Source organism: Stigmatopora nigra, chromosome 7 (genome assembly GCF_051989575.1).
Source record: "Stigmatopora nigra isolate UIUO_SnigA chromosome 7, RoL_Snig_1.1, whole genome shotgun sequence".
Taxonomy (NCBI): Eukaryota; Metazoa; Chordata; class Actinopteri; order Syngnathiformes; family Syngnathidae; genus Stigmatopora; species Stigmatopora nigra.
The window spans coordinates 10,774,429-10,798,892 of record NC_135514.1 but is presented as its reverse complement, the minus strand read 5'-3'; the positions used below and the strand labels follow the sequence as shown (position 1 = coordinate 10,798,892).

Here is a 24,464-nt window from a genome sequence, read left to right as displayed (position 1 = left end):
CTACATTGCAATTCAGTACAATAGTAACAATTCTGACACCCCTGCATTGTTTTTTGTTGCCAAGTTTTAGTAGTGAATTGGATTTTTTTGGGCCTTGTTGTCACTTTTAGTCTAAAAGCTTTTACTTTTCACCACCCAAGAGTAACACATTTCAACAAAAGTGCATTCAGGATGACGCATGCAACCTGGTGTTTGTTTCTGCTAAAGATTAAAAACCAAAATAAAGCAGCATGAAGTGTTTTAGTTGTTTAACAGTCATGCCTGCTCAGCATTTCAAATGTTTTTACTTCAAATAATGAAAGTCCATCCCACACATTTTTTTCCTCCATCCTAAAAAAAAAAAAAAAAAACTGCCTGAGGCTTATTGCAACAAAAGATGACAAAGTGTGCATTTATAATCACATTTTATCTACTTATTTAAGGCCAAGGGTGTCAAACTCGGGTTAGTTTGCGGGCAGCTTTAACGTCAACTTGGTTTCACGTTTTAGATATTATATTTCGATTTTTGTTTAAATAAATTGATTAAGAGAACTGGATTCAAATCCCTGGATATTCAGTTTTTTATAGATCTAAAACAATATTTATTTTAGCTTTTTTTAAATATATTTTTAGATTTTACAAAATGATTTTGAACTAAAACCACAGAAAAAAATTGATTAAAAATTACAATTATTGATTTAAAAAGGGGAAAATCAGGAAAGTTAATATACATCAATACTTGATGTGGGCAGTTCCATTTTAGATATAATATTTAATTTAAAAAAAAATGATTAAAAGAACTGGATCAAAATCCCTAACTATTCAGTTTTTTATAGATCTAAAACAGTTTATCATAGCTTTTTTTTCTTAATAAAGGAAAATATTTTTTAATCAATATGTTCCATATTATAGTGGAAAACAGAAAATATTTTTAAATTTTTAGATTTTACAAAATGATTTTTGAACTAAAAACAGAAAAAAAACATTTAAAAAATGACAATTATTGATTTAAAAGGGTGAAAATCAGGTATTGTAATGTACATCTATACTCATTTTAATTTGATCTAAAACAAAGTCGGCACTCATGATTTACTTTCCCGGACCACACAAAATGATGCGGTGGGCCAGATTTGGCTCGCGGGCCGCCACTTTGACACCATGCGCCACTCTCAACTAATACATAAGAGCGATATGTCTAGCGTTTGTGGGCGTTAACGTGTTAGAGTCTGACCATGTGGAAATAATTATTAGCCGCCGCGCTTTTGTAGGAGACACTAGGGAAACGGCGAGTCGGACCGAGCGCCAGACCCAAGGTAAAGCAAACTAGTGTGGAGGGATGGCCGCTAAAAGCATGAGAGAAGTAATTTGTAAATGAGGTTTGAGTATGTTGCGAAAGGAGGGGCTGATGGATGCAGGGATTATTGTTGTAGTGCGCCGTCTGACCTTCAACAGCAGTAGAATAGTGGCATTTAGAATTCAGAGTCATTAGTGACTGGCGTTTTGGGGTGGAAGGTCGTTGGTGTTAACAGGGAATGGGAGCGTCTGGAGGAAAAACCCACATTAGAATGGTGGACATGCAGGTACATGGATGTTCCAATGGCGATTTGATTGACTTTAATGGAACTATGGTGGGAAACAAGTGCAGATCCATTTTACTAAATGACCAAATTGATCCAGTTAGTTTTTCTAGTTTCACCTTTTTTAGGCCAGAAAAAGCTAACAAGGTATTTTTTTAAATAGAGAAAGAAAAATGGAAATTTGGAGTAATATTTATGAAATGGATTGGGTGCCTAGAACTGTTAAACATAAGCCAAATGAGTTAAACATTCACAGAATGACCAAGATTGACCTCGAGGTAAGACGAGGTTGGCAACTTTTCAAAAGTCATCAAAAAAAGACAATGCAGACCAATTATTCTGTTAGATGCTTACCTTTTATCAGTGAAAACACGCTAAATATTTCCATCAATTTTACATCGTCAAATATCAAATAGAAACATTACAGACCAATAATCCTGAAGCCAATTTTCCAACAATCTTACAAGAATTGACACCAAAAAAATGACACCACTTAAAGACATGGTGACGTGTCCTGAAGGTTGTAAAATGAGTTATTTTTTAATCTTTTCTAAACCAGAAAAAGCTAAAAATGTATTTTTTGAAATAGAGAAATACAAATAAAAATTTCTACTAATATTTAGAAAATGGATTGGTCGCCTAGCACCGTTAAAAATCTGCCAAATGAGTTAAACATTCACAGCATGACCAACACAACACGACATTTTGACCTCCAACTAAAACAGGTTTGGCAACTCTTCACGTCGTCAAATGCAAAACAATAATCCTCATAAGATTTTTACCTTTTATCAGTAAAAACACGCTAAATATTTCCATCCATTTTCCATCTTCAAATCTCAAATAGCCACATTACAGACCAATAATCCTCATTTACTGCTTTTTTATTTTTTATTTTTTCAGTGCCAAATTATTTCTATCAATCTTACAAGAATTGACACCCAAAATGACACCACTTAAAGACACTGACACATCCTGAAGGTTGCAAAATATTTTCCTTTGGGAGTCCATGACGGAGAATAATAATTGAGAAGCACCGCTCCACGATGACACTATCTCGACACCCCGGGAGTAATATAATGCATCGAAGCCTTTAGCTGTCAGGCAGTTGACGCCCAGTCTTACTCGTCTTTCCATCACGCTCTTCTTCTTAATGCGTGTGAAATCATCCGGCTGTTTCCTGCTGCATGATCTCACCCTCAGAAGGGAGCAACATGGCTGTCTGCGTGACGCCATTGATTTAATGATTTGTTTTTCGGTGGTCTGAGCAACACGCCGCCGAGTCGGTGTTGAGACTAGTGCATTTCTCTCGAGTCCCTTTCCTCTCTTTGGTCATGTGTTCTGTACATTTTTACATTTTCCCAGCTTGAGCGAGTTCACAGACCGTTGTCTGTTTTTACGTGGGCGTCTTCACGCTGTGGAATCCATTATACGTCTTGTTGTTTACAACAAAGAACCAAGGTTTAACCCGTAGGAGCTTGTGGACATTGTCCCAGGAGAAACTGAGTTTAAGGCCTTTTAATTCCATTTGTGCATTTGCTAGTCCTAAACCGGATTTGTGTTGGTTTTTAGGTTGAGTACTGGAGAAGGAGATGGAGCTTGGTGCCCCAAAGGGCCCGTCTTCCCCGACGGATCGGAATACCTTCAGGTTAGCGCTACGCCGTCAGTTTGTGTGATTTACAATCATGCTTGCTTCTCGGGATTGTCTGCACGAGTTATGTTACCTTGGAAGATGATCAGTTAGACTTCTAGGCTCTATTGGCCATTGAGTTGTACAATGGGACAACAAATGGATGGAAAAATACATCCTAAAACCGTTTTTCACGCAGGTACTGTATGAGGTTACATGAGGAATGAGTGAGCTGGAAATCCGGAGTGCAGTTTACAAACGTTCAGTCTTTGTCATGGGTCACTTTGTTGTAATGTTTTTGACCCCCAAACGCTCATTATTAACTCGTTGGTTAAACTGTCTTTGCTAGATCAGTTGGAACAAAAACCTGGTCCCACAGTGGCCCTTGCAGACTAGCTTAGAGGCATTATTAACCTCCAAATTTTCTAATTTTTTTGTTTTATCCTCTTACAATAGCTAATTTTATTATTTCTTTTCATTTTTCCCACCTTTTGAAATCAACATATAAAAGATAGGCAATATTTCTTAATTTTGTTAAACTCTACTACAACTGGAAGCTGTTCTTAAAAACCTAAAAAAAATAGTTTAGAACTTTATTTAATCAGGAAATTTCCTGGTTGCAGTAGCAAGACAGACATAAGACACAGAAGACATTGTAGACCTAGTTAAAAAAAAGTTCTTAAACTCCAAATATTGCAGTTTATTTTGATTACAACTAATTTTTTGCGTGCCACTGACTATGTACCATTACACTAAGTAACAAGGATAGGAAAACACTAGTTGGCGCAAAAATGGCAAATTATAGATCTTAAAAAATATTGTTAACTTTCTCCGGCAGGTGGACCTGCACAAACTCCACTTTTTGGCCCTGGTGGGCACCCAAGGTCGGCACGCCGACGGGCACGGCCAGGAATTCGTCCGCAGTTATCGTCTCCGCTACTCCCGAGACGGCGTGAAATGGATCACCTGGAAGGACCGCTGGGGACATGAAGTGAGGACTTTTTATCTTTCTTATATGTCATATTTTATTAGTAGCGCCGTCGTGACACGCTCCGACAAAAGCCAGGCACCAACGTCGTCACCCTGTCCAATATTTTAGCGTACGATTAAATCCATGCCGAGCTTGCGTACTCCACGCTGGGAATTCCACCTCTAGCGGCAGTGTTTTCAAAAGGACGCCATTATTTTCAAGCCGACTAGGAAGACACTAGAGATTGACACCGGCGTGCAATCTTTGCACAAATTCTGCAACTGCAAAATCTTGCCTGAGGGCCCAACACTGAGTTTGTCGACAAAACACGCTGATTTCATTTTATTTGAGCTTTTCTGCAATTAAAAACGTAACGCGTCAGGAATAGTAACTCCCAGATTTTGGGGGCTGATAGGATAAAGCCACGTCACCCCCTATCTTTTTGTTCATAGCAGAGTTGAGTTAAGTTAAGTGTAGGTCACTAGAAAGTCTCAAATCTTAAAGTTATTATAACAAAACACTAACTTTTACATGAGTTAATTAGTTTAATGCCTATTAAATTCCACTCAACACAATCTCAAATGTAAATATACTCCTATAAAAGTTTCATGGATTTAAACTACAATTATGAACATTTTATACATGTTCCCTTCTGTCATCCAATTTGAATATTACATTCGTCTTTTTTTGTAGTACTTTTAGTCTTTTGAAAGTCTGTGTAAAACTGAATAAATAATATTGCACCATGCTGGTTGTCAGTTGAAGTTCAGTGCATTTACAAATGGATCTGCCACATCCAATATGGTGGATGCACTGACATACACCACCAAAGAGTTATTCCAAAAACTTCTTATAACTAGAAATTTCATCATTTTAAACTCTGGCTTGTTTACTAGGGATTTTTAATTTGTCATTTTCTCTTTCAAGGTGGTGTCTGGGAACGATAACACCTACGATATAGTTCTGAAAGATCTGGGCCCTCCAATCGTGGCCCGCATGGTTCGCTTCTACCCTCTAGCTGACAGGGTTATGAGCGTCTGCCTTCGAGTTGAACTCTACGGATGTGTATGGAAAGGTATGTGACTATCCAAATGTTAGCTTTCATACGGAAAATGCTATATGGTTATGTTTTAATGTCATTGACAATGATATATCTTCGTTACATGGTAAAAATAGACTGGGACATTGTACAGTAATCCCTCGGAATATTGTGGCTTCAACTTTCACGACTTCACTACATCGTCGATTTTTTTCTGGGGCAATTTTTTTTGTAAGTTTACTAAAATGTGAAAATCTATGCTGAAACTTGCGGCCACTCCCCTTTTTTCTGCTTGCTACTAGTACTTAGCACTGAAGTATGTAAAAATATATGTATATTTTTTAAATAGGGCTTACCCTACTTTGTGGTTTTTCGTTTATCGATTGTCTGGTCTACATTAACCGCGATAATCGAGGGATTACTGTATTATAATACTGTTAATTTATAGACAAACTACCTTGAAAAGAACATTTTAACTGTTGTTTGACAGCCAATTGACTTTAAATCCACATTATAACCGTTGGCAGTTGAACGTGCTGACTACTGGCTAACAGGACAGTCTAGTTTCATCTTCTGATACACACTTAAAAGTTCACAGTGATATAAGCTTACCTAACTTTGTAGACGTACATCAATTCCTCAAAAACTGCAGTCTAGATTATACTGTGTAAAGTTTTGGTCAAGTATGTAACAGAAGCTGAAGCCATTCAAAACTAGGTAGACTCAAAAGTAACCGATTAAATCGAGGCTTGAAACTTTAAGCCTTTTCAGTTTGTCGGAATAGTAACTTATAAAAGCAAAACTCCAGTTTCCTCAGTTCAACATTTTTTTAGATTCCCATGAACTGGTTACTGAGGATCTGCATCAACCACACACACACACACACACACACACACACACACACACACACACACACACACACCGAAAAGAAAAAGAAATGTATCGATCGTACATTATTTACAATACTTTCGCACAAGGCGAACAAAAAGTGGCCTCAAACATTGTGTAAACGGCCTCGCACAAACCCACGTCCTTTCCCCGAGTGAAAAGAAAAATTCAATATCAATAATAATGATTCTCAGTCGGCGCTTTCGTCGTCCGTCCCATGCGTCGCTTTGAGAGATTGCATCAAATTTACAAGCGAGATGCCGCTTGCCAGCTGGAGTGTGCGCCCCTCTGATGAATAGCGTTGCTTTTCCGCCATTCCCCCAAGCACTCAATGTATTTATGAGCGCTCACCTCCTCCTCCGCAGTCGCATCCCACCTCCACTCGTTCATCACCCCGCTGCCTTTTAGATCAGAGCTGTCCCGCGTTCCTCTTTTGGGAACATATCTCGTTAAAGCTCGCTCCCGATTCAAGGCTCTGCTTCTACACGCTCGCTTCTGATTGTCTGGAAGTAGCGATTAAGGATATTAGCGTTTTAACAATTTGGCTTTTTTTACGCCGAACAACAAAGTTTGACTGCCTCTCACTTTTCGCTATGTCTGGAAAATGGAGATTAGGTTTCGACTAGCTGCTTTTAATTAGCATTATCCGGCACGGTTTTGAGTGGGTTTGATATGATAGGCAGTGGCAGATGACTTGACTGCTCTGAAGTTCTTAATCCATGTGAGAAACCTTCCCAAAAGGTGGATAAACGCCATATTAAACCATAGGGATTATGACTGGATGTCACTTTAATTCATAAGCGAATGACAGCTTGTTAGCCGATACTTTTGGCAACGTTTTGTGTCAAAAGAGCCCCAAAAAAAGGACATTATGTCAGGAATCATTTATCACGTGTACCAGAGTGCCGTTTTGCCTGATTAGCACATATGTTAAGCGTGCATGGACTTGCGTAATGTACCCGAAAGTTTGTTTGACTCGTTTTAAAGCAGATCTAACCCAGACATGGGCAAACTACGGCCCGCGGGCCACATACGGCCCGCTAGGCTTTTTAATCCGGCCCGCCGACGTTGTCCAACTATATATATTTTTTTCCCTCAAGATGGCGCCGTCACGAGGAAGCCAGTGGCAGTAGCTCTGTCCACTCTTATTTGTTTTTCGTGTTTTACAGACCCTCTATCTTTTTTAAAATTACATTTTAATATTTCTTAATACATTCCTTTTTACTTTACTTTGTACTTTACACTTTTTACTTGAATGATGAATGATGAGTATGTTAATACTTTAGTCCTTTTTTTCTGTTTATGTTTCATATGTACTGTTAACAGATGCACTTTTTTATATGTATCGTATCTTGTGCTGACCCCGCCCATCTGTCAATTTTTTAAAGTCAATGTGGCCCCCAGGCTCAAAAGTTTGCCCACCTTGGCGAGTCAAGTCGAACGTGACAAATGTTTCCGCATTTTTCTTCAATCGTGACCACTTCTCTCCTGCTTTCTTTCAGATGGCTTATCGGCTTATGTAGCTCCAGTGGGTCACGTCATGAATCTGTGGGGCCTGCCCGTCTACCTCAACGACTCCACCTACGACGGCACCACCGAGCAAGGGTAAGTACCGCGGCGCGTCTTGGATTTGCCGCCAGGGATCCTGACCGGCCAGGCAAAAGGGCGACCGGTGGTGTTATTGTTGTTGCTCAGGGACTCGGAGGCGCGTTTCCTGGCCATAATGTTTTGGCAAGCCGCGAGGCGGGCTGAAACCAGGATGCGTGGCAGGGTCACGCTCGCTCAGCCTGCGCGGTTAATGGGCCCACAATGTTTTGCTTATGAGTAAGCTAACACCTATTGATGCGAACCAGACGTATTCTCGCGCAGATGGGTGACCGAGTCTGTGCAACCTCGCTGTATTTGTATGGAAATGGATACTGAACACCCGATTGATATGACCTTCTAATATCATTTAAAAAATAGACTTTGCGATTCAATGAGTTAGCTATCTTACCATATTTTTTGTGCTTATACGCCATTTTTGTCGCTAAAAAAAGATGACTGAATCGAGGGTATGGCTTATATGCGCATAAATTAGACTTGACAACGCAATGACGCTAGACAATGTGGCCGATACGGTCATTTAATTCAAATTAGAGAAAAGATAAACAGATAAAACACTTAACAAAATGTATTCTGACGTCTATGAATTAAATTAAAAAAAATAATAAACCTTGCATAAATTGTGAAAAAACTCACTTGTGCCTGGTATTGCACATTTCTCGTCTTATATGCGAGAAATTGTAAAATTCAATGATTTTAAAGGGTGCGACTTATATTAGATTGGATAACTTTATTGATTCCGTATTTGGGAAATTTCGTTGTCATTGTAGTAAGAGGGTGAGAATACAGACACAGAAAAAGACATTTTACACAAATAGATAGGTAATAAGAGAGTTAATACATAAATACATGAATAAATATCTAAATTACTAAACATGTTGCTGAAATATATATATATATAAGCACATATATACATATACATATACATATATATATATATATATAAGCACATGTATACATACGTACACATAGATGTACAGGCATGCATGCGGTAGGTCTTAACACTCAGCCATTTGTTTTGTTAAAGAGCCTGACAGCTGATGGGAGGAAAGATATATGATATATACGCGGGGGCGGCTAATATGCAAGAAAATACGATATATTGTATGGAGATACTTGTCCTGAAGTAACTTGGACCACAAAAAGAAGAAATGCAGTAAGGCTCAGGGAACACGTTGCCTTAAAGAGAGAGCGAGAACAAAGAAGCAGAAATGAATGTTGGTAAAGCTTGTAATTTATTGCAGCCTATTGTAGGACATTATTCATATTTATTTCCATATTTCTTATCGTAACGATCACGGCAGCCCTTCTTGTAAATCGAGGTTTCATTTTATGATGTTTTTTATCTTTACAGATCATTTGAAAAGTGCTTTGGCATGCAAAATATTACATTTTTCATAACATACTGTGAATTCATGATTAACTCAATGGCAATACCGCCGGCTGTGTTCAAACTAAGGAACCATTATAACAACCTACCTTCTGTTCTATTGGCTTTTATGTTATTTCATAAATTGCCTTTGATGATGTCCAATTCATTTTGACCGGGAAGGATCAATCGATGCCCAAACATTCCGACTTCTAATGGATTTGACATCTATCAACAGTAGGGAATGAGTTTTGAAGAGGGGAAAAAAAATGTCAAAGCTGAGTGAAATTAAGCATGACGTGTGTGCCGGCCTGCAGGGTGCAGTTCAGCGGCCTGGGTCAACTGTGCGATGGCGTCCTTGGAGGAGACGACTTCATGGAGAGCCAGGAACTGCGGGTGTGGCCAGGTTACGACTACTTGGGCTGGAATAAAGACGTTCTCGGCAAACCCAGCGTGGAAATCGAGTTCCACTTTGAGAAGCCTCGTATCTTTCATGTCATGCAGGTAGGCACCCTATTTTCAACAAATAGTATACAATGTCTTTCTGATGAGGTACAGTCTTTCCTCAATTATCGTGACTTTGCTCGTGGTAAATTCACTTCTTTGCCATTTTTTTCTGCTATTAAATATTCTAAAAGTATTTATAGATTTTTATTAAAGTTCATAAACATCCACGCTGAAACTGGCTCTTTAACAAAAGAAATGTCTGAATGTTAAGACCAACCGTATGTATACACATGTATGTATGTGTGTGTATATATGTATATGTTTACATGTACATGTATATGTGTGTACATGTATGTGTACGTGTGTGCATATGTATGTGTATATATGTATGTGTACATGTGTATATGTGTACATGTGTACATGTATATGTACATGTATGTGTATATGTATGTGTACATGTGTACATGTATGTGTATATATGTATGTGTACATGTATGTGTATATATGTATGTGTACATGTATGTGTATATATGTATGTGTACATGTATGTGTATATATGTATGTGTACATGTATGTGTATATATGTATGTGTACATGTATGTGTATATATGTATGTGTACATGTATGTGTATATATGTGTGTACATGTATGTGTATATATGTATGTGTACATGTACATTATATGTATGTGTACATGTATGTGTATATATATGTATGTGTACATGTATGTGTACATGTATGTGTACACGTATGTGTACATGTGTGTGTATATGTATGTATATGTGTACATGTATGTGTATATGTATGTATGTGTACATGTATGTGTATATGTATGTATGTGTACATGTATGTGTATATGTATGTATGTGTACATGTATGTGTATATGTATGTATGTGTACATGTATGTGTATATGTATGTATGTGTATATGTATGTGTATATGTATGTGTACGTGTGTGTATATGTATGTATGTGTACATGTGTGTGTATATGTATGTATGTGTACATGTATGTGTATATGTATGTATGTGTACATGTATGTGTATATGTATGTATATGTGTACATGTATGTGTATATGTGTGTGTACATGTATGTGTATGTATATATGTATATGTGTGCATGTATGTGTATGTATATGTATATGCAACACACTTATTTATTTATTTGCTTATTTATTACCTAATTATTTGTCTAAAATGCCTTTTCGCGTCTATTTTTACCCTCTTGCTACTGTGACAGTGAAATTTCCCAAATACGGGACTAAAGTAATCTAATCTAATTTAAGTGGAAGCCACTCTTGGTATTAGGAATCAGCACTGAAGGAAAAAAAGACAAAAGAAAAGGTAGTTATAATACTTTTTATAATACGTTTTTTCCATTTTTGCGGCCATGTTTGGCTTACAATAACCGTGGAATTCGAGGGGTTACTGTACACACATCTAACCCTGTTGAAGGGGAGGCCTAAGGGAAAATAATTGGACGTCTATCCCCATCAATGGCAGCCAGTGAAAAGAAAACATTGTTTTCCTCTCTGAGTGTCTTATAAGTGGTACATTTTATGGAAGCTGGCATTGTAGCCAGCAAGTATTGAGTTCACTTTTATCTTGAGAGAGAAAAAGAAGTACTAGAATCCTTCAATTGTCCCTCAAGAGAGTGGATTCACTTTGCCTCCATTCCTATACTCAATACCCACATGCTTAGGGAAAGGCTTATTTACTTCTAGTTTTCGATTCGCAGGGATAAAGCTAGCAAAATGTCACATTGCATTTCCATTTTTTTTTGTTTTGCAGTTGAATCTGATCTTTGCATTCCCACTGGAACCCCTCTGCGGGTTCCGCTACCCTTATTTTTTAAACAAAGTGAATTGGGTAGCTTGACAATTGTACCGCTCCCTGTTCAATTTTCAATTTCCTGTCGGAATTGATTCACATCCCATCTTGGGGCGCAATCCCCCCCTTAAAAATAAAATAAAATAGGGATTTATTTCCAGATGTTGTTTTTTTTTACGGAACCACATCATGACATAGATTGAATTCTGGAGTAAATCGGTGCATAAATTAAATCTACTCCTTCAGAAAATGCTTTAATGAACTTGTTTAAAATGTGCATTAGAGTTTTTTAGTGCTCTTAAAATTATTGCCATGTGCTTAGTAGAGATAAGAAGAACTGAATAACCTCATTATGCTAAGTCAAGCATCACGGTAACCTGATGCAGTATTTCCCAACCACTGGTCAGGTGTTAGGTTCATAAATTGGAATATTCCGAGAGAAAAAATTTAATATTGTCTGAAATATAGCTACTATGAGATTAAAATTGACTACTATCAGATTAAAATTGACTACTATGAGATTGGAATTGAAATAGGACGAACATTGCATCATAGATTGTACTATAACAAGACTAAAATTGTATAATGTTGAATTTTAAGTGTATTTTATTGCTTATTTTATGTAACAGGAAACAGTAGTTGTCTCATAGGCTTTATTTTTTGTTGACATTTAGTCTGTGTGAGCACAAAACTTCTATTCTCATAATGTTAGGATATTGAAGTAAAATTGGGGGTAGAAAAAAGGGAAAGTTATGAGATTTAAGTTGTTTTCTTGTTTTTTTGTTATGTCAAACAGAAGTTGTTTCATTTCAGGGACCTCAACTTTTTGGCAAAGTAAAGTCTGTGTGAGCACAATATTGCTATTTGTGCTATATTAGAAGATTTAAGAAATATTGGGAGTAAAAAGTGGTGGCACAGTGGATGAGTGGGTAGCGTGTCGGCCTCGCAGCTCTGGGATTCTGGGTTCAAATCCAGGTTGGAAAACACTAGTCTAATGGGACAACACAGGCTGTATTTTCAATTTAAAAAATACATATCTAAAAACTGGAAAATCCCCGTTAATTTAGGGCTCCATTCTTTTTACCAAGTACAGTATTTTTTGGATCGTATGATTGACAGCAAGTTCAAAAGACTTTTTAATAGCAATTATGCTATTAAAATAAAGAAGCCTCTTCTTTAATAAGCGTTGAATATATAAAAGCCCTCAGCCACTATTAATTTTGTACTCAGCAATATTTTCCCGACTTTCCTTCCCAATGAAAAAGATTTTCACTTCACCCAGCCTCATTATTATTTAACACCGTGTTATTTTTGTAGCAAATCAAATAAAACCACCGCGAGAACAGCATGTCCTGTTGTGTTATACGACGAGATGCATTCTGCTGACAAGCTTTGTGTTTTTCTTATCGCACCATTACGGTCAACATTCACCGCATGCTCTCCTTTGTTATTGTAATAAATCCTCAAGATGTACACGCATTGTTTTTAGTGGAACACCAATTCTTTTCTTTGTAACCATCACAATGTTTTTTGGGTTATTTTTTTTAAGCTTATTTCCATTTCCTGGATTTCCCCGACAAGTCTTTCCAACGCTAACTTTAGTTGACGGAGACGTTGTGGTCACGAGTGGGAACGCATTGATTATAACAAAGTTACTTCACGTGCACATGATTAGGAGTCTGACCTCATGTGTGTTAAACTGCACTTCTTTAAACAAAAGGGATTACTTTTTGGCGTCGTTGGAGTCATGAGGCTTTAGTTTTTTGGTCCTTTGGGATTTTTTTTTTTTTTTTGAAAGCAACCTGCACGTTTGTGCAACATGTGGCGCAGCTGTTTGCTTCACATGTGGATACGGTTAGAGGTGACAGGCTCAGAATTAAGTGTGAGGTTAACAATGTGCCACCTCTGTGACCTGTAGATCGTCATCTGTTACATTTGCGGTGCTAAGATGGATGATTTTCACCCCTTGGGCTCATTCATTTTTGGACACAGGTTGTGAGGGGTGCTGGAGCTTGTCCAGGTTGGTGAGGGACACCCTGATTTGGTGGTCAGCCAATCGCAAGGCACCAGGAGACGGAAAAAGTTCATGTTCGTACCCCAGGGCAATTTTATAGTGTTGAACCAGCCTACCATGCATGGTCTACTTGTTACTTGTTTTTGGAATGTGGGAGGAGTACCCGGAGAAAACTCACACAAGCCTGAGGGTGAACATGTAAACTCCACACAGAAGGACCGAACTGGGTTGAACCGCAGAACTGTGAGGCTGTAATGCCGTAATTGGCTGTACAAATTTGACAGATGGGCCTGGTCAGCACAAGATATGATAGATATAAAAAAGTGCATCCGTTAACAGTACATATGAAACATAACCTCAGAATTAAGACTGCTAAGAGAGAAATGTCCCATTTTTTTTGGAATCCAGAGTGATTTCTTCTCTGAAAAAGACAGCAAGTGACAGAGTCGTGCAAAATTTAGGTGAGGACAAACTAATAAATCACAAGGTTCTTCTTTTGACTTCTGAGTTTTGCTGAAGCACTTGTCAGTCGACTCGCTTCTTTCCCGTCTACTGCGTTCTCGTCAAATTCATCAGCGGCGACTCCAGATTCTCTTCAGCGTCTTCCAAAAGCAATCAAGGCAGCCAGGAATGAACGTGTGGGACATTTTCGTCCGTTAATTGAATCTGCGATCGGGCCCAGATTAACGAATAGAAGCTTTCCCGAGGTAGGAAATAAAATTGGCTCTTGTTTTTGTCTGTCTTCTACCTTCAGGTGCACGGCAACAATCGTCACACTCAGGGCGTGCGGGTGTTCAACAAGGTGGAGTGCGTGTTCAAGGCCGGCCTCATGCAGCCGTGGACGGCCCCGCCCCTCGTCCTGCCCGTGCCCCTGGACGACCTGAAAGACCCTTCGGCTCGGACCCTCTCGCTACCCTTGAATGGCAACCAGGCCCACTTGCTGCGATGCAACTTTTACTTCACCAACAGATGGCTGCTCCTCAGTGAGATATCCTTCATTTCTGGTAAGAACGTAAGCGCCCACGGGAGTTTAAATTGATGAACTCGCTCGTTAGGCAGTCAGGGTAACGTGCTCGTAACATAATATAAACAAATTGAACTTGGATTAGAATAGCGGGTACACTCAAGAAAAAATTTAATCTAATCTTATACTAAATTTACTGTATTTTCACGACTATACGGCGCATTGTATTTTTAGCCGCAGTGTCAGTAACAAGTTCTATTTCTGTATTTTACACACAAATAACGCACCATTTTTATAGACGCAGATTTGCTCCGCCTCCACCATGACTTTCAGATTCAACCTATCAAGGGTTTGCTTTTTGTATTCCCTTAAAAATTATATTAAAATTGCAATATTACAGGATTAAATTCATATCATTATGAGAAACTTTTCCCGATATTTCTCTGTAAAATCCTTTTATTACGTAATATTTTGAGGATAAAGTTGTATTGTTAAAGAACAATATTTCCAGATTACCAAGTAGTATGAGAAAAAAAATCATGATAATGTTTGTTTTATATCACGTGAACTAGAATTTGTTTGTCGTTGAATTTTGGCGAACCCATAACCGTTCCTGGTGAAGGGCAGTATCATTTTGGTTTAAAAGGGTCGTACGTTTTACTAAATTAAAACTCTTTATCTTGTCTAAAGTTCATGCCACAGTTTTATTTCTATGTGATTCTCATTCTTATGCGTGACCACTCTCGGCCGCTGTTTTTTTGTTTGTTTTTTTATCCCGCCGTCTGGCAGCGAGTCGTAATTGGCGTGGGGTCGGCAGTCAAGAGAAACGTATTTGTCGGCATGCCATATCACCCGGCTAACTGGCGACTTGCTGTTATGGCCGATTGGCTCCATCACAACCTCGACGGGAGTTTTCCCGTTTTTAATATTATTCCATTTACACGGTCTTTCTGTTTATTCACTGAAACCGATTTGGGATGCACATCAATAAAAGCTAACAATGCCCCCTACAAAGTCACATGCTGCTGTTACGACTCCCCCTTTTACACAAACCAATTTATGTGAAGGCTTCATTCCAAAAAAAAGGTCTCTTAGTTGTTGTGATATAACACTTGGCAAGCCAACTTGAAAACCTAAAAAAAACAAGCCAATCTCTAATAATAATAATAATGCATTGTTTAATTTACAAGAATTAACAAAGCTTTTGAATGACACATCTGGCAACCCAGAGTACTTTGTTACAATGTCATATTCAAACCAACAATTCCCCCTTCACTACAATGATAATGCTCATTTTTTAGCCTTTGATACAGTTTTTCTTTTTAAATAAACTGTTGCATTCATCAATAATTATACTTTAATATAATTATAAAACAATCCAGGCAGACATCTAATGCAATTATTGACATTGAATGCATAAGCATCTTCTTGAGCGTCCTTCCAGGTCTGCATTCCTTGGATAGAAGTCCAGTAAACAGTCCTTGGAAGGAGGACTCTGGTGACTTGTTACGATCCCGAGTCCTCTTCAGACAAATTGAATAAGCTTTCCTTACAAAAAAAAATGATTAAATGCACACTAATACATATAATAGTATCACAGAATGAATCCAACATAACCAATGTTCATCCTCCAATCCAGAACCATTGAAAAAGGACTTGACACCGGAGAGTGGTCCTGAGACTCCCACCTCTAGCTTCTCTCCTCCCCTCAATCAAACCTCTCCTCCGACCCTGAACCGCCACAGCGCCAACGCCACCGCCATGGCTTCCGGTGAGTCCAACTCTCACCCCGAACGCCCTCCTCCTCCTCTTTCTCTATTTCCCATCATTACCCAACATGCCCTCTTTATCTTTTCTTTGCCGGAGTTATCCGCCTCATTCATTCTCTTCTCCCTCACCACCAACACTCATTTACACCTCCACCCCTCTTTTGTCCATCTCCACCTCCTAATCATCCAGCACCTCCTCCCACCGCCAGCCCCACCACCTTCACGATGGACACCACTGCTAATTGGACGCTGTCAGGTGAGACAAAGGGAGGATGAATGCAGGGAGGGGGTGGGGGGAGAAGTGGTTGCCATATCAATGCGCTTCCTGCACCTCCTCCGCTAAGTGGAGGAGGACTAATACAGTGGAACCTTGATCGTTGGAATGCGCTCCTGTCATTTTCTGGGGCCTTCATCACGTCGTTATCATCAGGGTTTTTACGTCCAGTGTATGAATAGCTCTCAATCATCCAAAACATCGCAAAAGGCTACGGATAAAAATAGCAATTTACAAATGGCAAACATGAAAGACCCCATATTAGTTCTTTCACGCTCTTTAACTAAAATACATTTATTTAGATGCCAAAAACATGAAGAAAATGGGTAGGTAATTTATTCTCGTCCCAACGACAGTAGTTTTGCACTTTTGTAACTTTTCTACACCACAAAAATTGGTGCTCGGACGTTTGGTCGCTGGTCTTTTGGTCGCTGGTCTTTTAGTCGCTGGTCTTTTGGTCGCTGTTCCCTTTTGGTCGCCGGTCCCTTTTGGTCGCCGGTCAAATTTTATTCATGAGAGAGTTTAATGTCTAAGAGAGAGAGTTCAGTATCTAAGTACTGTTTAATATCTAAGTACTTTGCTTTTGTCTTCCCTTCAAAAATATTCCCAAAAAACACAAGTGTCCCCATAATAGGATAACGTAAGACCACTTGCCAACTTTCCTGGGAAATAGTACTCTTCTCGTATTGGCGAACAAGCTCCGCCATTGGCACTGACTAACGGGAAGAAAAAAAAAAAATTCGCCCAAAATTTCTACTCTTATCTCAAATTGCTCTTATGTCGAGGCACCCTTATGTCAAGGTATTACTGTAATTTATTGGTGTCCATTTTGCTTTTCAAAGAAATATAAGGAATAGAATTTATTACATTTTATTGCTGACCTTTTGGAACCCAAACTCATCTTTTTTTTTATTATGTAAAAGTTTTAAGGTGTTCAGTATAAAACCAGCCTAGAATATATATTTATTTATATATATTTTTCTCTTTTAATTGGCAAGGGTGTGATATTTTCACAGGTTGAAGTGCTTAAATCTAGATCCATACATACACGTTAATGACAATTGGTTGCTCTTGATATTTCACCTTCCAACCTTTTGTCAATTAAATGAAGATTTCCAACTGTAGAGCTTCCGCTATATTCAGAAAAAAACACTAACTAACACACTAGGTGTTTTTCCGACGTTAATGAATTGTTTTTACGTGCTGAAGCACTGAAAAGTCCAAAAAGTGGTCTGCTTCACTAGTTGGGATTTATGGCCAACATTGTGTTGACAGCCTGATAAGCTTGCGGGGGGGTCGGGGACTGTCTTGTCTTTCTTTGCGATGGTGTTTGTTCTCGCATACCTGTGTGCGCCTCGTGCCCTTTGGAGGAGATTAAATGACCCCTGTTTTTTTTTTTTTTTTCATACATGGCTGTGAACATAAGGAGGCATTCTTTTCTCAAAAGCAGGGCTGCGTGCTATGCATCATTCATTCCTTATCACATGTAACCTGATGAACTGCGTTTGGATTTTGTGTCTGTGCGTGTTATCTGTATTGCACGCCAAGGTTAGTTTGGATTTTTCATTTCAGTTTTTTGTTTGTTTTTCCCTCTGGCTCAGTTAGTTTGAAATACATTGTTTTTTTATGGATTTGCCAGTTGGTATTGGTTTTCATTTTTCTTGTTTCAATGTCTTTGAGTTTAGGGTTTTGGTTAGGTTTTTATTGGTTATATTGCAGGTAAAAATAATATTTTCTCCACAATAATACGTCTTGGAAGAGTAATTCTGTTAAATATATTGTTCTTAGATAGGATTTCTTTTCACCTTTCAACTATTATTACTATTTTTTATAGTAAACACAATGGTTTTAGAATGGAATAGTAGATAATAGAATGGAATAATAATATAATAAAAGAGGAATAAGATAGTATAGTTAATGCATTGGCAACATAGTAATAGTTTTTAATGGTAATTAAAGTTTTTTGTTCATTTCATCCATTTTTGTTAACAATAACCTTCCTACAGATACACTACATCATCTTTTCTCTTTCTTTTTCGCAGGTTCCGAGTTCGCCGCCGTCTCCCCGAGGGCGGGGCTTCCAGTGGCTAAAGACGACAGCAGCAATACAGCCATTCTGATTGGCTGCCTGGTGGGCATCATTCTCTTGCTGCTGGCCGTTATTGCCGTCATTCTTTGGAGACAATACTGGAAGAAACTACTAGGAAAGGTGCGATTCAAATTGTGGGTTATTTTGACTGACCAGCCCAAATATTTTATTTTTTTAACTATTTTTATTTCGTAGGCTCAAAATGGCCTGTCAGGTGACGAACTGCGCGTTCACCTGTCGGTTCCATCGGACAACGTTGTCATCAACAACACGCACAGTTACTCCAGCCGTTATCAGCGTATACACACCTTCCCCGACGACCCCGAACGAGAGGGCGAAAGCGTATACCAGGAGCCCAGCGCTCTGCTACACCCAAGGGATCACCGAGACAGCACAGGTAACCCTTAAAGTCACAGGCACCCAAAAAAAAAAATGGAAACATGAAACACCCACACACAGACACGCCATGGAGACATGCACTTTACCCTCCAATGAAGCGCCTGCAAGCTTTGATGCTGTTGGAGTGAAATGCCAGTAGAAAACAATGTGTGGATAAAAGTATTGGGACACCTACTGTTAAAAACAATTCAAAATACAGCTTCATTCAGTGAGCTAGATTTTAATGCAGTTTATTGGAGTATGAATTGAAGTTGCCAGTATTATCCTTTATACACCCAAATCACACTTTTTCCCCCAAATGCAGAACTTTTTCTGCGTGTTTGACTGTCCGGGTCAATAATTATACAGTAATCCCTCAATTATTGCGGTTAAGGTAAGCCGCGATAAACAAAACCGCAGAGTAGGGTCACCCCTATTTAAAAAAAAAAATAATAATAATAATAATAAATATGTATATATATTTTTTACTTGTGCTGAGTCCTAGTAGCAAGCAGAGGACGGGGTAGTGGCTTCCACTTGCGAATTTCAGCTTGGATTTTCACATTTTTATGAACTTACAAAAAAATGTAATTAAGAAGAAAAATGCAATGTAGTGAAGCTGTGATATTCGAGGGATTACTGTATTTGACATTCCATTGTCTTGATAGTATTTGGCCTACTTTACCCCTGTAGAAAACTTAATTCTTAACATGCTTCAATTTACCATGAAAACCTTCAAGTATAACTTTCTGAGGTGAAGGTTTAATGATCAGAGATATTTTAGAAAATTGAAACCATATAGTAATGTAGCGTATACAGTTATAAATTCTTATGACCTATTTGTTTAACGTGGGTTAGTATTTGTTGGTGGTTTATTTTTATTATTGTAACATCAACTCATAAAAAAAATAGTTTTAAGACCTTAACGTGCTATAAATGGTGCACCTAGGGTGTTTGGCTGAAGGCAATTTACCATATCAGGCGAAAAAGAGTATTGGAGGAGTGATGACGATAGATGAAATAAGTCTGAAACAGTTTTACAAATTCAACAAACCTAAATGAAATGTGTTTGCTAAGACAATAAAACCACATGAGCAGGTTTATCTCATATTTAGCAATTAGCAAGCAGTAAGGATAACCTTCGCGACAGGACTTAAAGTGTCCCAATACTTTTGTCCCAAGACCTCGTTAGGAAAACCCTGATTCCTTTCTAGCGTGACGTAATTCACCAGTAAGCCAAAGGCACATGGAAGCCTGCCTGTGTGGGAATGCAATGCTCAGAAGGGGCACAAAGCACCTTTTGTTCTTGAGCTGAAAAAGACAAACTAACACATGAAAAGGAGACCACAAAAGAGGGCATGCTTCAAGTTGCGCACTACCGCGGGAGGTTGCCACTTGGTTTCCGCCAGGTGCTGCTTTTGCCTTTCAAAAAAAAAAACTAAATAAGATTTCTCTCGATTGTGTTCTTGTATTGTTTTTGTTTTATTTTTGTTTTGCTCATCCGCCTTGTTGCCCGTTTCTTTGCATCCCATCTTCCTCTTGATTTATCAGTCACCACATGCTAACAGTACCTTATTTTGTTTTGTTCTGTCTCTACTTTATGCGGTGCCCCGCCTCGTCTTGTGTGTATTTGTGTGTGTTTTTGTGTGTGTGTTTGTTGTGTGTGTTTGTGATCTCTCAGCCTTGCTGTTAAACAACCCGGCCTATCACCTGTTCCTGTCAGATCACAGGAAAGGCTCCAGGCCCAGCACCTGTCAGGCTCAGGAAAAGAGTCTCAATGTGCCTTATGGTAAGACGCCACGGATTGGGCCAGCTACAATACAAGAAACACTCCGCTATCCCCTTTACTTCTTCTATTCGTCAAGGTTGGCTGCGATGTCGGCTCGTCATTTGAATTCTCGCCGTGCATGCGTCTTGACTTGACTCCTATTTTTTTTTTAACCCTTGTGTGGTGGCTTAGTTCTAATCAAATGCATTCTCACCTTCAGTCTAAGTCTTCATTTTTCTGCCAGACCGAATTAAGATCTGGTTCTTTGCATTTTTTGGGGGATTTATCGAAGTTGCTTGGCTGTGTTGTCTTTGTCCACTAAATGAAAGGAATAAAGTTGTATTTTGTGTTTAATAAGTAAGGTTTAGTGATTTTTGACCCTCTCAGAGGTGGTGGTCAGTACAGTTGAACTCTATTCAGAAGTTATGGCTAGCTTAACTCGTTAATCGCAAGCCAAGGTCGTTTTGAGAACAACTGTTGACGGGGTTAGACGTCTAACCCATTTCAAACAAGGGGTGCCGGAAGTAGGCAGTCGAGATGTGTCTTGTTACCAACAAAGGGTGCTGAAATTGAGCATAGATGTGGCGAGTCTTTTTATCTGTTCAATGTCTGTGACGGGTCGTTTATGTTAGCTGAAGATTCAGATCCTGACGAGAGCCTAATCATTGTTAATATGTACTATTTACATTGTAAATAGTACCTTGGCGATCGAGGTACTGAGCAGCCCTGCTCTGAATGCTGGGATGTGTTACAGCTGTTATGTCTGTTTTATCGAGTTTGTCACTGAATATTGAAGGAAGACGCTGCCATCTGTCGGAGTTTAAAAGCAGGTTGCATCTAAGGCAAACTGGCCCTCGTCGGTGCTTCAAACTGTCACAGACAGGTTAACCCACAGGTTTCAAAGTGGCGGCCCGGGGGCCAAATCTGGCCCTCCGCATTATTTTGTGTGGTCTGGGAAAGTAAATGATGAGTGCTGACTTTCTGTTTTAGGATCAAATTAAAATGAAGAGTATAGATGTATATTACGTTTCCCTTATTTTCCCCCCTTTTAAATCAATAATTGTAATTTTTTAAATCATTTTTTTCTGTTTTTAGTTCAAAAATCATTTCATAAAATCGAAAAAATATATAAAAATATTTTCTGTTTTCCACTATAATATGGAACATAATGATTAAAAAATATTTTCCTTTACTAAGAAAAAAAGCTCAAATAAACATTGTTTCAGATCTTTAAAAAGTGGAATAGTGAGGGCTTTTGATCCAGGTTTTTGATCCAGTTCTTTCAATCCATTTATAAAAAATAAATAAAAAAATCTAAATATTATATCTAAAATGGTCCGGCCCACATCAAATCGAGTTGACTTTAAAGCGGCCCCCGAACCAACCCGAGTCTGACACCCTTGGGTTAACCAATGAAGTTTCCTTTTTCTGGATGCTGGTCTTTCTTTCTGTCAATTTTGTCATTTCCTTCACTGTTATAGCACCACTTCCAATTTTTCCTTTTCCCACATATTTTCTGTCCTCTTTCCTCATCTAGAGTAGGAAGATTACAATTTAATGTTTGTGTCTTTCTTGACCAGCATGCAGCTCTGAGCCTTCCCCGGAGAAGGGCTTCCCTCCAATGCAAGATGAGCCTCCGCCTTACCCAGGCTCGCCGCCATACCCGGCCCTGTCGCCACCCGTGTCTCCACCGCTGCCCCCCAGCGTGCCCCACTACGCCGAAGCCGACATTGTCAGCCTGCAGGGCGTGAGTGGAAACAACACGTACGCCGTGCCCGCCCTGGCGCCTTCCAGCCCGGGGGCCGATGCCGGACCCTTGCCCGAACTGTCGCGACAGTGTCTCATCTTCAAGGAGAAGCTCGGAGAGGGACAGTTTGGAGAGGTAAAAAAAAAGTTTACCACTATTTTGAGATCTTTTTGTCTGACAGCAAAGGGATCATGTTTAAAAAAAAAATAAGAGAGAGAGAGAGAGGTACAAAGTTGCCTGTCATCTTTCAAGGAAAAAAATGGAGACTTATTTTTAGTGCAAAGGCAAGTGCACTAAAGTTATTTTTAAACTAGTTGTCATTGTTGCCGAGCAGAACTCACTAAAATCCAAATGTGTCTTTTCTTATCTTTAGAAGGGAAAATGGGTTTTGGCATTTGATCATGAAATTTTAATGAAAGAAAATCAGCGGTCTTTTGAATGGCTAGAGATTGCACATTTATCCTTCTTTATTTATCTCAGTATAGTTGGTAAGGGTGTTAATATCGATAGTTTGTGTTTTTGGAGACATCAATTAATTAATATCAGCATTTTTTAGTTAAGCATGCTGTTTTTTTAAATAAAGATTAAGGTTTTTATTAAAGCAATAGACTTTTAATGTGATAGACGGAGGGTTGAAGTGTTATTGTGCAAACTGTGAACTTCTTAGACCTTTAATATTCTTCATAAATCCTGACACATGATTAAAAGTAGCGATAAAAATAGGCACTCTTTTTTTGGTTGCATATTCTTGTCTGCAACTTGCACAGAACAGCCAACAGACACATTTTTCACTTTGTAAAAATATTCCAAAATGTTGTTTGAACTTTATTCTAGGTTGTTCCTGAAATATTTTAGAGTATAACTGCCATTTATTTTAAAAATAAGTATAGTGCAGTAAAATGAAATTAATAGTACAATACTAGTCCAAGTGTCAACAGTAAGTCCACTATGGCAGTCAGTGTGATTGACCCCAAAATAGCTAACAATCTCTCCATTGTTTTGCTGAAAGGTGCACCTATGTGAAATCGAGAACCCACAGGACCTTCCCAACTTGGACTTCCCTTTTAACGTACGAAAAGGTCGCCCTCTACTGGTAGCGGTCAAGATTTTACGACCTGACGCGTCTAAAAATGCTAGGTTTGCATACCATCACATTTCTACAATTCTCTCCTGATTTGTGACATTTTTCAATGTTGTTTACCAATTTTGCTTCCGACTGTTAGGAACGACTTTCTTAAGGAAGTCAAGATCCTTTCCCGTCTTAAGGACCCCAACATCATCCGTCTACTGGGCGTTTGCGTGAGCAGTGACCCCCTCTGTATGGTCACCGAGTACATGGAGTGCGGGGACCTCAACCAGTATTTGTCCCAGCGTGTCCTGCTGGACAAAAGCGGGCCTTCACATACCACGCCTACCATCAGGTAGTCTCAAAAACCACACACAGAAAAAAAATGTCTTTTAAATTATATATTTTTTTCTTCAGCTACCCAGCTCTCATTTCCATGGCCGGCCAGATCGCATCAGGAATGAAGTTCCTGTCCTCACTCAACTTTGTGCACCGCGACCTGGCCACGCGCAACTGCCTGGTGGGCGGCGACAAGGGCGATGGCGAAGACGACCCCGGCGGAGAGCGCCACATTAAGATTGCGGACTTTGGCATGAGTCGCAATCTGTATGCCGGAGACTACTACAGGATCCAAGGCCGAGCTGTGCTGCCCATTCGATGGATGGCCTGGGAGTGCATTCTTATGGTAAAGTAGACAGCCTATCCCTTTAAATGCCGACTTAATTAGTACATGTCAGCGACTAGTGCATATGCTCCCATGTCAAATTTGTCACTTTACAGACTTTTCCTCGTATCTCAAGTTTCTTGTTGTATGTTGGGACACTATGTCAAGGTATTACTATACTATAGTTTCTGAATTTGTTTGTTTGCTCAGGGCAAGTTCACGACGGCCAGTGACGTGTGGGCGTTCGGCGTGACGCTGTGGGAGATGCTGAGCGTGTGCCAAGAGCAGCCATACTCCAACCTGACGGACGAACAAGTCATCGACAACGCCGGCGAGTTCTTTAGGGACCACGGCAGACAGGTAGCCTCCCCCCACCCCTTTGCCGTCCATATCAATCTCTC

At 39.2% G+C, this 24,464-nt stretch overlaps 1 protein-coding gene across 1 annotated transcript in view; it reads left to right on the top strand.

Annotated features, from left to right (window-relative positions):
• Positions 1-24,464, top strand: part of ddr1 (discoidin domain receptor tyrosine kinase 1) — a 49,424-nt gene that overhangs the window by 22,705 nt on the left and 2,255 nt on the right. The window contains exons 4-19 of the mRNA XM_077720622.1: positions 3,126-3,201; positions 4,022-4,174; positions 5,081-5,228; positions 7,583-7,685; positions 9,372-9,558; positions 14,099-14,348; positions 15,948-16,079; positions 16,268-16,333; positions 18,394-18,560; positions 18,636-18,837; positions 20,500-20,607; positions 22,167-22,468; positions 23,343-23,470; positions 23,557-23,754; positions 23,817-24,084; positions 24,274-24,423. Coding sequence (XP_077576748.1) covers positions 3,126-3,201; positions 4,022-4,174; positions 5,081-5,228; positions 7,583-7,685; positions 9,372-9,558; positions 14,099-14,348; positions 15,948-16,079; positions 16,268-16,333; positions 18,394-18,560; positions 18,636-18,837; positions 20,500-20,607; positions 22,167-22,468; positions 23,343-23,470; positions 23,557-23,754; positions 23,817-24,084; positions 24,274-24,423 — 2,638 coding nt within the window. The remainder of the gene's footprint in view (positions 1-3,125; positions 3,202-4,021; positions 4,175-5,080; positions 5,229-7,582; positions 7,686-9,371; positions 9,559-14,098; positions 14,349-15,947; positions 16,080-16,267; positions 16,334-18,393; positions 18,561-18,635; positions 18,838-20,499; positions 20,608-22,166; positions 22,469-23,342; positions 23,471-23,556; positions 23,755-23,816; positions 24,085-24,273; positions 24,424-24,464) is intronic.